The 15,712-nt window shown below is 40.2% G+C and overlaps 1 protein-coding gene across 2 annotated transcripts; it reads left to right on the top strand.

Moving 5' to 3' along the window:
* Window positions 1-9,291: 9,291 nt before the first annotated feature.
* Window positions 9,292-15,658, top strand: LOC131448732 (tumor necrosis factor receptor superfamily member 13B). Of its 2 annotated transcripts, XM_058621453.1 has the most exons (5): window positions 9,292-9,367; window positions 12,217-12,351; window positions 12,691-12,807; window positions 13,204-13,506; window positions 14,288-15,658. In XM_058621453.1, exons 2-5 carry the CDS (start codon window positions 12,237-12,239, stop codon window positions 14,578-14,580), a joined length of 828 nt encoding a protein of 275 aa, XP_058477436.1. In that variant the 5' UTR covers window positions 9,292-9,367; window positions 12,217-12,236; the 3' UTR covers window positions 14,581-15,658. The 2 variants fall into 2 exon arrangements, with proteins under 2 accessions (XP_058477436.1, XP_058477435.1); XM_058621452.1 differs by lacking the exon at window positions 9,292-9,367 and having other exon boundaries at window positions 12,087-12,351.
* Window positions 15,659-15,712: the final 54 nt, after the last annotated feature.

Below are 15,712 nucleotides of genomic sequence, written 5' to 3'. Positions count from 1 at the left end.
ATTTTGTTATCGCAGATTTCATATTTATGATATAATCGCCACAAAACGTTTCCCTCACATGATTGCTATTATTGTGCGACTTCAATCTATAACAATACGATAACTTTACTTTTACTTTGGATGAGAATAAGGACTGAGGATGATGTAATCTAATCAGAGAGGGACAATCTTTAAAGGGATTTTTGTTCCCATGGAGACAAAACACAGCTCTGTGATAAAAAAAATGCAGTTTGAGATTTTGTACAACCGTAGTAGCAATTTGCCGCCATGTGCATGGTATTTGGAACGTCTATTTTGGGCTACTTCCCCTCAAGCGTCAGCTTCCAGGCTCATCAAGAGCTAAATAAGCAACAAAGTTAACAACAAGACTCACACACAAACCTCTGTGTGTGTTTGTGACCTGGAACTTCCCCAGTGAAGTAACCTCGCTCTGTTATCGAGCGATTTGTCAAACGCCTACAAAGCCTCTACAGAGGTAATGAGGCCGTCGACCATATGCCGCCGTGTCACATTCACTCCCCAGTCCGGGTACATCAGTCGAGTCAGAGGCCATCAACCGGTGCAATTGGAAGGCATTAGCAGGCAGACGAGATTTGTCCTTTACACACACTCACACACACGCAGAGACAATGACTCTGTGTGTCACTGCAAATAAAGTGGCAGGAGGTATGATTGCCCTGCTGTTATTTCAACCCAGTCTGGCCATTCTCTCACTGGCTGTTTTCTCCCAATAGGTCACCAGGAAATCACAATTTCCTGGAACATCAGACGATGTTAAAAGTCACTTCAATCACCTTATTTTTCCCCCCTCATTTTGAATGCTCCGTTTGAACTTCAACAGGTGGTCTTGGCCAATGCAACAGGTGTACCCAATAAAGTGGCTGAAGCACTTTCAGCCTCTGGTGAAGCACGACCCGCAGATATGTGGGTGTTTGTGTAGATGCATTTTCATCTCAACGTGTGTCACACAGCCTCGTGTGAATAATTCAGAGGGCGATAACGGCGTCATAGCGACCGATTTCATTGTGCAAATCAGGTCAGTGCTAAAGGTTTTACATGAGGAACCAACACGGTTTGGATTAGGATTTGATTAACATGCATGTAAACCCTGTGACCGCAGCAGCAAATCTCTCCGTACGCGATTGTATTTCTGAATGTTGTTTTTGTTGCCACAGTACGACACTCGTACCCGCCACCCATTGTAGTTTAGGTATTTACCGCCTTTAAGCCTGAAGTGCATGAGCTAATTAATCACGCTCCCTCCGTCCTCCTGTCTGTCTCTCGTCCACTCATGTGCGAGGCTGGGGAAGAAGAATAATGAGAGCTCACACACACACACACACACACACACACGTTGTGTACACCCACCGAAAGTGACCGGAGCTGAAATGAACTGAAAACACACTGTGGAAAACACAATATGTCCGTCGTTGTCATTGCCACTGGCTATTTCGGACACGGTTAATGTACTTCATTGTGAAGTTTAAGAGATGTCGATAACATGGTTTGTGAAAAAAAACCAGTGTAAATGTAGCGTTAACAAAAAAGTTGTGATTACTTATTTTGTCCAGATTTGTGGCATGTTTTTGTCACCGTGTACAGACAAGAAGGCAGACGGACGCAGGGCAACGGGGAAACCTCTGCCTTCTTGTGCTTGGGGTTTTTTCTTTTATTTCTAAACACAAGTTCATTTGTGAAGGGCTACAACGGTGCACTCCCGAGGATGCAACGTTCAATATAAACTGTGTGTGTGTGTGTGTGTTTCGTGGTATTCTTTTGCTTGTTCTTGCATGGGAAGGTTATAAAGCCTCCCTTTCTGTGTCAGCTCACCAAACAAAACCACTCTCAGAAAACGGGAACACACTTGTACTCAAGTTTGTTATTTGTCTGTGTGTTTTGTCTTCTTATGAATCGATAACAACAATAACAAAGTACAACTGTTGGAGTGATAATCGGCAGCAAACAATGGTGGGGTTTGCTTTTTGTTCCCCCCCAAAGAAATAAAAGGAAATGTTTTCCACACAATAGATAATAAACCTGGAGTAAGACTCATTTTGAGCTGCTCATAATGTACATTATTATTACTGATGTTGTAAAGTCATGCAGGGTGTAATTTGCCGGAGGGAGGATGGAGGGGCTTGAGTACCCAAACGTTATTATGTTTATAGTTTATAGTGCAAAATAATGTCACTTTTAATGTCCATTGCTTCTGTGACAAATTGCATATTTATTGGTATTTTCTGCTAATGTATTTAGCCATTTTTCTTACTACATACTGAGGTTTCTAATGAAAGGGGGATAAATATGTGGCTTGTAAAATTAGCATTTAAACCTTTCGTATTTGATTAAATCCCCAACATGTCCACACAAGGAGAGTAAAGGCATTAAAATAATTGAAAATATCCCATTACTTTTAAATGCAACGGCAGCTGTTGAAGTCATGTTTATTCTACTAATGTCATCGTCTATTTCACCCGACTTAACCCCCCCCCCCCCCCCCCACAAATCGCACCCTGCTGACACGGTTACGTACTTATTTGTGTGCTGTTACGTTTATCTATGTGCCTTGAAACCCAAAGTGGAGCATAATGTCATGTGATATGAGACGTGTGTGCAAACAAAACAAGATGAAACGAAAGGCCTTTCTATTGTACAGACATGTTGTTGATAACCAAAACATGAAAGAGACCGGCTGTATATTACTTATATGTGTGTGTGAGTGTGTGATGTTTATTTGTGACTCTTTACTGTTGCGTAGATTATATATAGAGTGATGATTTCTTGTACAGATGAACTCAGTCTTACAAATGAAAAAAGCTGTCTCCATATCTGGACTTCTATTTAAAACGTGGCTAAAGTCGGTTGGAAAGACAAAAAACTTGATATGACTTTAATTTACACAGATTATAGTATATATATATATATATAAATATAAATATATATATGTAATAAAGGTTTCTTCTTATTTTACATTTAGTGTCATTATTGACTGCACCTGCACATGTGTGTTTAGTGCTACTTAGGAAAGATTAGCATGCTAATGCAAAGTTACAGCAATCTTGGTGAGCATTAGTGTGCTAACACTGACATGTAAGCTCACATTAGCATGTTTATATTATGATTGTTCTCACTCCTTTTCACAGTTTGGGTGTGTTTTTATTTGTTTTGGGTTTTTTTTTTGTGGTTTTTGCCACTTGTAGTAGGGCTAGCAACATTTAGTTTTAGCTATTCCAACAAAAACAAAGTGAATACTGGGGGATATATATTACCAAAAGCCTTTAAAATAAAGTATATTCAAAGGCATTTTCAAACAGAATTGCCTAAAATTAACTTAAATCTCCTGAGTCAGTCAATTTAAGAATATAGTAATGTAATGTAATATAAGCTAACTCTGTGTTTGTTTGTTTTTTGTTGTTGTTTTTTAAGAACAACAACTAATAGATGGATACAGTGATGCTTTTAATGTTTTATATATGTTATCCTATGTCTACATTTTGATGTGTGTGGACCAGATTCATAAAGAAATAGAAACATTAAGAAAACAGCTTACCACTAATGGTTTATCGAGCATTAGACTCAAGCAGAAAATACCTAAATCTCTTTTATTTCATCACCAAATCTGCAAGTGGTTGCTATTAGAGCCTCTGCAGTGAGGACATTAGCTGACGAGTAGATATTCTCCACAAAACCACTGATTTATTGAGACATCTACTCATACTGAACGTCTAAGGCTCAATTTAAAAAGAGCTTCACACATGAGTGAGCCTGCCTGCAACAACGTTTTCTCCTATCACCACTCATTTTCTCTCTCGCCTGCCTGAAATGACTCAAAACACTGGACGCTGTGCCAAACTGCACTGCTACGAATTCAGTTCCACTGAGAAAACAAATGATGGATTCTGTAACAATTGTCGCGCTCGGGGTTGATTTATCGTGTTGGTGTCGGCAGAAGGGAGGATGAAAATGTAGATTAAACGCACAAAGTGGAAGCGAATTTCTCTAAATACCAGTTTAAGGAGAGCTTGATTGACAAGGTGAAAGAAAGTCAGTGAACCCACTGAGATCACAAGCACTTCAGCTCAGGGTTGTGCAACCTCCAGCTTTTTAATGGAAAACTTAGCAGAGAAAATACTTTTGAAAAACCTTTTGAAAAATTCTGTTGCCGCACAATTTAAAGGCAGAACAAAGGATCTAAAATCACACAAGAATTGATCTTCTTAACTAGGGGGCGGGAATCACACGGTACCTCACAATACGATGCGCGTTACGTGGTCCACGATACCACTAATATCACGATACAACGATTGTGTGAAAATCAATATAGTGTCTAACTGAAGGAAAGAAAAACGTCAGTGAAAAGTTAAAAGTGATCATGAAACAAGACTCATGAATATCTTCAGTGCTTCTTATCATACATTATTCATGTGGAATGAACAGCAGAAGGATGAAGAGCATTATTTCATTCATATACAGAATGTTCTCAATGACCTTCACAACATCAAACGACACTTGAAACCTCTAGAAGACTTCATCAACACCCCCACTGTCCTCTAAAATCTCTAGCAAATTCAAAAGGACCACTACTGTAGACCTTCTGAATGAGTGATAAATCTATAAATCCACAGAACTTCTTCAATGACCACGTAGACCCCAACACCAACCCCAGGAACTGACCTCTCAGACCTTCCTGTCAACAACTAAAACAGACTAAACAATCCTGCGAAACCTAATCAGAAACCACTAGAAACTCGCCAAAGACCTCCGGGCCCTTGACATAATTATGAAAGATGTTAAAACAGAACGATGCAGGATTATTTTTATAATCTAACATCTTTGGATTAATTGTGTTGGTTAAATGTCTTGTTGCAGAGACATTGGGGGCTGTCTCTACTAATGTTTGTTAGCGGAAAACCAACCCAAAGGTCGCGTAACCCGGAAGTGACCTGTGACTGGGGAGGAGCTTCACACGGGACAACGATCATATGACAAATCAACACAAATTTACATTTCTATGCTTTTATGCATTTGAGTTTACAGAACGTTTGACGACACTACACTGTGTTACGGTGAAGTTATTGAATGTGTTTTTCACGTCTTTTTCGAGCGTTGCACTTTGTAGACGTTCCCTGCTCTCCGGTCTCACTGATGACTGCGTGCAGAGATCAATGAAGCTTCTCCAGCTCGAAAGACGGCTCTTTTTTTAAAAAAAAAGAAGAAAAAGAACAAGCAGCTGCAGCATAGTGATGACTTAAGTGGAACAGGAGAAAAGGACTCCTTCTTTCCTTCCTTCCATTTCACACACTCTGCAGTTGTAATAATGCAGCATGGTCTTTCACTCCTCTGAAATCATCCAATTTTCTTCCCATGCAGGGGAAGTGGAACTAGATATTCTACTGGTATCTTTACACTGACCTTGCAGAGTCTTACAATCTCGCAAACACATCCAATCGGCATACTCGCTGTGCATGTGGGCCTTTGATCATACAATACAAAAGCTGCTACACCTGTCATAGTCTCTGTGTGTCTCAGCGAGACGTTTACCTTTCAACACATGTGAACATAAACTGCACTAAAAACGAGTTTGACAGCCCTGGTTGACAGAGAATGGTCCAAAAAGGAGAAAAAAAAAATCTAAATCTCTTTGCAGAAATACCTTGTTAATGCCAGAGGTAAGACAAAGATGGCAAAATGAAAAGTAACAATCACTAAAATAAAATAAAACTATGTAGAAGACGAATCCCTGAACGCACAGCATGTTGCATTTTGAAGGACACAAGCTACCGCAGCAGAAGATCACACTGGGTGTCACTTCTGTGTACCTAATAAAGTGACCAGTGAGTGCAATAGCAGTGTTCAGCAGTGAACATGGAGATAAAGGTTAGTGCAGAGTTTTCATTTGGATTTTGCATCACAAAGTCTCTTTTCAAACCCTGACAGCTGTCGCCACCTACTTGTCAGCTGTGGTATTGTTCGTAGTAAATGTACAAGGTTACCGGAACTATAGAAATTGAAGTTACTGTAAACCAAGGGTTAAAAAAAGAGATGGTAGAAAAACAATGCGTTTTTGTGGCTCACATTATGCAAAGATGGCCAAATATACTCTTTGACATTAGCTTGACTGTGGTTTTGTTATTTTTAAGCCTTTCTGAGTCTTTTCTCCCTTTTAAACTTGTGTGAACTTCTGTTTTTACACTGTTTAAAGTCTGAAATTTGACTACACACCTGCAGTGAGTCTATTCTGGGCTCTGAGATCTGGTTTCTGGAGGCGGTTGTCTAGTTAAAGGTGTGAATCCAGGCGACACCTGCAGACACCATCTCTAGATTCACAAGTGATCACTTGCCGTCTACATTACACCGTGTGAATGTGAAGCATTTATTTTGTGAGTGAGAATGAAAACTCGTGTCCACCTGTTTGCATCTAAGTGATGGTTCCTTCTGTCTTTTGAGTTAAGATGATGCAGTTCATTACACAATGTGGCCATGTTTATATCATTTACAGTGCAGGCTGCTCACATTTGTTTTAGTTTTAGTACATATGCATTGCACATGCAACTCTCATATTATTGCTCTAACCCAGAAATCTTAAAAACAGCATTTTATTATTTCATTTTACTGAAAAGTCAGTTATTGCTGCAAACTTGCTTTCATATTTGTGTGATTTTAAGACCAACAGTAACATTTCCTTTTCGTCTCTGAGTGATTTGCAGCTTTCACTTTTTGTTCAGGCTTTTGTGTTTTTTTTAATGTTCTTGTCGAATCAGAAACCTCCACCTTTGATCCGGTCCGTGTCAAAGGTTATTAAAGTTAACGTAAAAAGTAACGTAAAAACTAAATAAAATAAAATGAAATAACGAAAAGCAAAATTCCAAAAAAAACATTTCCACTAAGTTAAAAAATAAAACCTTTAACGAGTTAAAAGGAAAACGATAACTAACTGTTGTGATAGAAAGGCACATTGTTTCACAAATGAAAATTGTGACAAAAATTTTAGTGTTAAAAAAATAAGGTGTTGAGGGACCATTGGCCCCCGGATATCTTCACATTATCAAATCTGGCCCTCGTTAAAAAAAACAGTTTAGACACCCCTGATCTAAATTTTCAATTTTGCTCATGTCTTTCCTCAGATTGAGAGATTGAGACTTCTGTCACAATGTGATGTGTCTCATGAGGGTTATTTATGATTATTTACATGATGTTCATGTGTGTTGGCTATTTGATTCAGGGATGGTTGTTCATCATCGTCCTAATACTTTTTTTTAAATGGCATCGACTCCATATTACGACAGAAACTAACACTAAAACTCATTAAAACTCATTTTAAAAACAAAAAGTCAAAACTATTATAACCTTGGTCTGTGAGATGGATTTTGTTTGTTCAGGACTAATTTACTAATAATAATAAATGACTTTTGACATTTGTCAGTGACCGTTTGTCTTGGTCTCAAATGACACTAAGGTACGAGCTGAATGAGACGAGTGTGAAAACAAAACAACACTTCTTTGTCACCGCACGACATCCGCTGCAAACAGCTGCACGCAAATCTCTGACTCACACCTAAACATTTAAAGTGGCCATTATTTACAGTATAAAGCAGTTTTTATTAACTTTACCCCCCCCCCCCCCCCCCCCACACCTGTATTTCATTCCCTATTTGCCCTTTAATCACAGCAGGTATTAGCTGAGCCAAACGGGCACCTTGTGAAACTAATAAATAAAAAGCTGCCACTGTTATTTTATCAAGAGCCAAATCTCACTATGTGGTCTAAAATAATTAAGGGCATTATTGCTCTGCAGGGTATTTAAGATGGAAAAACTTAATCTTAAATTTGCTCTTGTGAGGAGGAAAAATCCCTCTCTCAAGTGCGTTTTTTTTTTTTTTTTTAATTAAGTGTGAACTCAGAAGGACCAGGGTTCACAGAAGAGAAGCTGAGGTGAAACCGTGAGCAATCACGTCGCGTGTGCACTGGAGAGGAAAACACAAGTTTCACAGTGACAGTGGAGTGGAGTCAGATCTGACTTTGTACCTGCAGCACTGAGTCACTGTGGCAATGTGACTCACGGAAAAATGGGTATGTTTTAAAAACAATGATTATTATTATTAATAATAATAATAATAATAATAATAATAATAATCATAATAATAACAATAACAATAATAATAAAAAAGTAAGACTATAAAAATGGATTTTAAACAACCATCCACTCTCACACAGAGTGTCCAATTTACCTAATCCCCATATTGCATGTTTTTGGACTATGGGAGGAAGCCGGAGAACCTGGAGAAAACCCACACATACACACACACACAGGGAAATACGGGGCCCTTGTTCTGACCGGGTCGCAAACACTGGTCATTTTGTTTAATATGAGCACGGTAAATGTTCTAAAGTGAGTGAATAAAAATGTAAAATATGTGCTGCATGGTCTAATGTTTCTGAGAGGTGACACATGTCCTGTCCGGGGCACAGAAATGTTTGGCGAGTCTTGGTTTTAGGTGTTCATGTGCCTCGTGTCTAGAGACACAGCACATTTGAGAGAAACTCTACTCATTTGGCTCTAGCCTGTTATTTGATTGTACTTATTTTTGTTTTAAGCAGCAGAGAACATTCTTGTGTACGTGTTACGAACCAGTGTCCCCATTTAATTTAGGTAAATGTCAGGTTTTTGTGTAGGTAGAACTAGGTAGAAATTTACCTAAACATCAACTTCTTTCTTGCACTTTCAATGACCCATGTCTAATGTGGAGCAATTTTCTTAAATTCACAAACTTTCAAGGATTTCAAGGACCTGTGGAAGCCCTGCATGGTTTTGGTGGTTCAACAGAAGATGGTTATTGTGTGGAGTTTGCACGGTCAAATTATGCTATTCTATTATCTTCTTCTTCTTAAAGTTGTGGTTGGATTAGATTGAGATTAGATTAACTGGAGACTCTAAACCACTGGAGGTTTTAAACAAGGATGGATTGATCAATGTTTATCAAAATCAAGGGCAGATTTGTTGTAAATTCTTTTGACGACTTGGTTGTTCATCTCCATATGTTGGTCCTGTGATACACACTGGGATCAGCAGTCCTCATGCAGACCAAAACCTGGTCCTAATGAGGCAGAACCTAATTTCTGAAGAACTGGTTAAGTTTAGAGCCAAGGTGTTAAGTTAGGGATTAACTAGTTAAATTTAGTTTAGTCTCTGTAAAGGGTCAAAGTGGCAACCTGTGTGTGTGTGCTGGGGGTCGTCCTCCACACACACACACATAGGGGAAGTCCCAGTTCATACTCAAATGAGCTTTCATGCTGAAATGAAATACAGGTCTGTCTCACTCTCGTCTTCAAACCCAGGATTGTAACCAGCACTTCTTAGTCTCATCAGGTAAGTGAGTGCTTCCACCATGATTTGATGTAACAATCACTAAAAGTGAACTCTGTTGTTTCCGAATGAGACAGCTTTGACCTGGAATGACATTACTGGCTGCCGTTCCATTCACATATTCATAATATAAACCGGAGATACGGCGTAAGAGGACGAGACTGAAACTTAAGAAGAAGTTTTTCTATCTCTGTTGTGATTGTTCAGTGGGATTATTTGTATCTATGTCGTTTTGTAATCTCATGTATTTCGTGCTCTGCACATGGAGCAGCTACGGCAAAAAGGCGCAAGCCACTGTAAACGTATTAATCCTTTATTCTATATATCTGAATAGTTTACACACACACACACACACTAAGTTGTACTGGTTCTATTTTTTTCTTTATTTACCATTGTGTATTTATGATTCCATTTTCACTGGACCCGGTACCCCTGATGCTTCATAAACAAGCAGTACGAAGCCATTTTAATTTTACTGTGTACTTTTTGAGTAATCCGGGGTCAAACTTCACTTTCAACAACACAAATTAGTTTAATCGTCCATCTTTGAAGAGGTATAAAGTACACAATTTGTATGAGTAGTTTATGATTTCACATTCATTGGACTCAGTACCTCTTGTACTTCATACACAAGTAATAAGAAGTACTTTTACTGTGTACTTTTGCAGTAATCTAGGGTCAAACTTCACTTTTTGCAACAAGAATGAGGGTAATCGTCCATCTTCGATGAAGTATAAGACGTATCATTTAATCTCACTCTTTTTACCTATGTTATATTAAGTTTAGTATATTTTTTTTAAGTTTCTTTCCAACATAAAGAAGAGCAAATGTTCAATTCACAAGCAGACATCCACATCAGATCTTTCACATTCATTAGCCTCTTCTCAGGTTTGAAAAGGTGTGAGAGAAGAACTGATTTAATCTCACGCCATCTCCTTATTTCTATGACTAACTATGTTTGCCACGCGTGTGCAGTCTGTAACGTGCAAGGAAAACCTGAGTCTGAAAACTGAAAATGGGACGAGACTTGACCTCGAAAATGGGGGCGACACCACAAAAAGAGGCTTAAAAATATCTCAATATATCTCTACGACTATAGACTACGAGAGGACAGATCATTTGAATTTAAGACTTAAGTTTGTGTAGAATTAAGAACTTTTGTTTGGAATATTGGTGACTTTAAAACACATCCTGTCTAGTTAGAGGGAGGACGGGCCGTAAATCGGGAAAATATTTGCTTCTTTTTTTTAAATAATCGGCACTGGCCAGTTATTATAAACAACACTTTTTTTGTTTTTATCAAAAAAGTTGTTTTGATATTGAAAATACTGTATATATTTGCAGAAATCGGCATCAAACATCGGTCATGGGTCGCCCTGGTTTCTAAAAATCGGCATCAGAACAACAGAAAAACACCCCCAAATCTGTCAATTATGATAAAGACACATGACACAAGTGACGCAGAGATGTGTTAAACAGGGTGTGACCGATATAAATGTGTGGGTGTGGGTGTGTGTGTGTGAAGGGCGGAGGAGGAGGATCTGGATCTGTGTGTCCTTCACAGTCCGATGACTCAGTGCTCGGCGGAGCGAGGACGAGAACAGAGACATGATTTCTGAACGGGGATGGAAGTTTGTTCTGCGTGGACAAACTTCACAGCGAGTTTCACCAAAAAAAAAAAAAAAAAAGGGTCTCTTTAGTCAGCAGACGCCAAATAAAAGGCATTTATTTGCTTTTCATGCACAGATTACTGGATTTTTTTTCTACCTATGGTATATACAGAAAAACAGTGTTTCTGATTTTCCTGTGTGCCACCAGAGGAAGCTGTACCACTGATGGTACACGTACCACAGTTTGAGAAACATGGGGCCTACTAGAGCATAAAAGGGGGGACAGTTACCAGGTCTTTTGGCCAAAATAATCATTTCACAGCATGAATGTGATCAGATTTATATCGTAATACAAAGTTCTGTGACGCAGACGGAGCCCTTTTTGTTAGAGCAACTACGGAACTACATTCTAATCTCTCACGATACGGTAACACCTAAAATTACAACATCAAATCCTCAATATATTATGTCGTATGACCTGGCAGAGTAATAACACACTACAAAACAATGCACTCTTACAATATAATAGTGAGTATAGTATAAGCATTTTATCTTTGATTACTCTAACAACATACTGAATTCTTAGGTTTTGTTCAGGGATCAAACTAACGTTTATCCCTGACCTTAACCAGAACCACAATTCAAATCTCAATTTTAGAGCTAAGATCTGAATGAATAATCCCTAACACTGCACACTCATAATGAAATGAATATATATCTCTGCAACCACAAGGTCCACATTTGAATACTTTTGCTGTGTCATAGTAAAGCGATGTGTAAATATCAGTACATATATTAGTGGTGAAGAGTAAATGAAGATGGCGCACACACAAAAAAAAGCACTTTGGAACGATGCAACTGCAAAGGTTGACTTTGATCACGTGAAGCAAAAGCAAAATTAGAGCGGTTTTAGTACAGAAAGTACAGGCGAGGTCTCGTGTTTTCTCATGTACAAAACGACTTATTTCATTTTCACATCAAAGGGTTTAAAGGAGTGAACCAGTTCCTCAAAAAAAATGAGGTTCTGCCACACCAGAGCCAGATCGTCTCACCCTCTCACTTTCAGCCGATCACATGCAATTCCACCTGTTTTTTTCCGTCTTATCCTCAGCTAAACCGGCTATCGTGTGCATCAGAATGACAACATGCTTCACATCTTAATAGCCACTCTCATGCCACAGCTGTTTCCACCTCATTTAACCCGTATGTGTGTGTGTGTGTGTGTGTGTGTGTGTTTGTCAGCGTGACAGTTATCGGGGCTGATGGGTGGAAGCTGCCCCGAGGGTCAGTACCGGGATCTTTTGGTCAAAACATGTATCCACTGTCAGGTGGCCTGCCAGTGGACACAAGTCCCCACCAGATGCATCAGTTACTGTGGTGAGTGCACCTACACACACACACACACACAGACACAAGGTCAGAGGTCATGGGGAAAGTGTCTGGCACTGAAGTGGTTAGCGGTTGTTCTGTTGATCTTAAAGCTCCAGCGTGGGGATGCACTATATTATCAGCGCGATAATTGCTTTGAAATGTATTCTTTGATATCGGAACGGACAGATCTGCCGATATGACTAATATGGCTAAATTGGCTCACTACCTCCTTGACTTTCTCTGCCACTATCGTTTGCATATCTACATCTGCTGCGACAGAATTCAAGAAACAGGACAGACGTGAATTCAGCGTATCATGTGCAAAACTTCCGCTTCCTGTTGCAGCGTCTGCTCACTGCAAGAAACTGCCTGGCCACTACTACGACCGGCTGCTCAAGCAATGTATAAAGTGCGCTGAAATCTGTGGCAGACATCCACCACAGTGCTCGCAGCACTGCCTCAGTAAGTACATGACTACACTTTTTGTGTTTTTGATCAATGTTGGTGATGAGGTCCATTCAGCCGTCTTCTACCACTTCTCCTGAAAATGTACTTGACGGGACGGGACGCCGCATCTTTCAAAAGTCATATCCATATACAGCATTTATAGTTCTTACTAACTAAAAGTGAGAAGCACACATCTGATGACAAAAACTATTCAACTTTCCAGAAACAACATTATTCATCACAAACAAACCTGATCTCAGCGAGGTTTTCACCATGTCACTTTCGGTGGAAATCCCCTGATATCTCACAGCAGTCAAAAGCATCAGCACTTGAATCTTTAAAGGTCTTTCCCCCCCCCAATGATTCAGACGAATAAAAAGCCATTATTCTTCCCCGTCTTTCCCCTCTCAGCTACATCACCGCTCGGGACCTCAAAAACACTTAAGGTGACCTCACGCCTGCGGCGCCCCGGGGACCTCTCACCTCCCGTCTCCCTGGACGAAACCACCACCGTCTTGCTCTACTCCCTGCTGGCTCTGTGTTTGCTGCTGCTCTTTTCCAGCTTTTCTTTGGCCTTGACGGTCTTCCTGAGGAGGTCCAGAGGCAAGACGGCCACTCTCGCAGCCAAGGCGACGACGCACAAGCGAGAGCGAGCGGTCCTTCCTGGAGAGGAGGTCGGCGTGCCACAGAGACAGCCGGCACTAACCTCTAAAGGTTGGAGACCTTCCAGTCTAATTGCTGATGGAGACAGAGAAGGTCCACCAGTTAAAGACTACGTACCAATCCTTCAGTGAAGGGTTCTTGCTGCAACCATAGATGATTTTCTGCATCCAGTGTGCCAGACACAGGTGCACCTGGCTCTTAAAAGGGAAACTATGAACGGATTAATTGATATAATGACCCAGAAAACACCTATGATTAATTCAAACACCTAAATCCAGTGCTTTCGTGCCTCATGCCTGGAGTTGCTTTAGACCCAGTCTAGTAAAATGGTGGCTCGAGGGCCACATGCGGCCCATAACCAAACATCTAAGTGGCCCAGCCTGCGGTGGTTCCAATAGAAATAACGAGAGGAACACTTTTCACTGTTCCTCAAAAGATTCCTACAGTCGTCAGATGGGGTTTGATCGCAGGATTAGTTCTTTCGTATGTTTGTGGGTCGTTTATGACTTATGTTTAAGACACAATTTCTAATATCGTGCGCACTTTTTGATTTTATGCACTGTAAAAATAGTTATGGCTAATTAATACTGGGCACTTTTTTACGCAAAGGACCGGCGTGACCAAAATATTTTTGATGTACGTTTTCAATTAGTCCTCACCTGCTGCAGAAAGTGTCTGGCCCAGCTCAATTTCTTGGTTTGAAAAACGCAGCCCAACTGAGTTTGTAATTGCACAGTCCTGCTTTAGACCACGCGGCATTGATGGTTTAATTAGTCTTGAGTCTTTAAATTGATTATCTTAGCATCTCACATCGTTCTCTCTACGTCTGCAGATTGTTTGACGACTTCAAGGCATCCAACCGAGCAACGGGCGGCGTTGGATAAATCCAGCCCGACAGAGACGTGCGTGTGTGTCCACTGCTTCCCAGACCTGAGAGACAACGACAGGCCACCGAAGGTGTCATCCGCTCTCCACCAGCCCGCTGCACTTCCTCAAGCGATCCAGGACGACAGGCCTCTCTGGACCGACGGTGGCCTTCACACGTCTGGATTTCGGGGGGCGTGCAACACTGGCTTGACGTCCATTTGTTGCCTTTCGGATCAAAGTGCCTCACAGGGAAACTAGAGTGCATAAAGATGCTTCCAACACACCAGAGAGTGTCATCCTGCAGTTGTCTTGCAGCTGATCCTGAAACTTTGGGAGTTTAAATGAGGTGCGTCGCCTTTAATTGTAACTCCACCATTAACCTCTCAATGAGCGGCAACAGCAGGAATCCATCAATGTCTATAATTATGAGAAAGGCTTTTAAGAACAAACAAACAAATGAGACAAAAGCAGACAGGGACGTTGTGAGAAATGAGCTGATGAAGGGTTTGTTTGTGCAGTCCAGTCTCATACTCGTCATTATCCAAAAAGGAACACAGTGGAATGGAAACAACAACAACACACGTCGGACGATGTGTTTCTCAGTTATAACTCCACCTACATGCAAACATGCAGAGCCTGAACGGCCAATCACCAACTACCTCACAAGACCATCACATCGTCATCGTCAGACACGTCGTTTTCCACCGAAGCAAAAGAAAACACACCACAAACACAAATATATCTCAAGTGCAAACTGAATTAAAACTCTTGGCGACAAAGAAATACTTGAGAACTTTATATTATTACCTGTCAATTTCAGTGATGCACATCAAGTCACGTACTCGGAATCCCCACTGGGGGGCGCCAAAATGTTTAAGGTCTACTTAATCATTTATCAGGGCTTCAACTTTCTTGCACATGTACAGCTGAGGACGAAAGTATTAGCTCCCAGAGTAAAGACTTTCAAACATAAGCACACATGTCTCTGTGGCCACAGAGCTCTAGTTTTGCCTCATCTGAGCAAAGGACCATCCATCCAGTGTGCATACTCCTTCTCCAGGTTACTGGAGATTTTATACTATGTGTAAAATTGGGAGACTAACTTGATTTTAAAAGTTAAGAGCATGACAAAGTGAAGCACATCAGTGCACACAACAGTAGTGTGTGCTATGGCTCAAGAAAAAGGGGTCAGTTCTTTGTTTTTGTGGAATAATTTCATTTCTGTGTGCAAAGTCAAATAACAGTTAAAAGTAGGATGTTTAACAGTACTTGGGAAATACTTATAATAACAATGTCGTCCTCAGGTGTACATATATATATATATATTATATATATATATATAAATCTACACATAATATTGTGCATGCATGTGTAATATTAAAGAATGTAA

This window comes from Solea solea, chromosome 21 (genome assembly GCF_958295425.1).
Source record: "Solea solea chromosome 21, fSolSol10.1, whole genome shotgun sequence".
Lineage (NCBI taxonomy): Eukaryota > Metazoa > Chordata > Actinopteri > Pleuronectiformes > Soleidae > Solea > Solea solea.
This window is presented reverse-complemented; position numbering and strand designations above follow the sequence as displayed.

What these genes read in the sequence shown, in the direction of transcription:
- LOC131448732 (XM_058621453.1), top strand. Translation starts at nt 12,237, where the DNA reads ATGGGTGGAAGCTGCCCCGAGGGTCAGTACCGGGATCTTTTGGTCAAA. An exon ending in CAGATGCATCAGTTACTGTG is followed by an intron (nt 12,352 to 12,690) that starts GTGAGTGCACCT and finishes TTCCTGTTGCAG; the next exon opens with CGTCTGCTCACTGCAAGAAA. An exon ending in GCCGGCACTAACCTCTAAAG is followed by an intron (nt 13,507 to 14,287) that starts GTTGGAGACCTT and finishes CTACGTCTGCAG; the next exon opens with ATTGTTTGACGACTTCAAGG.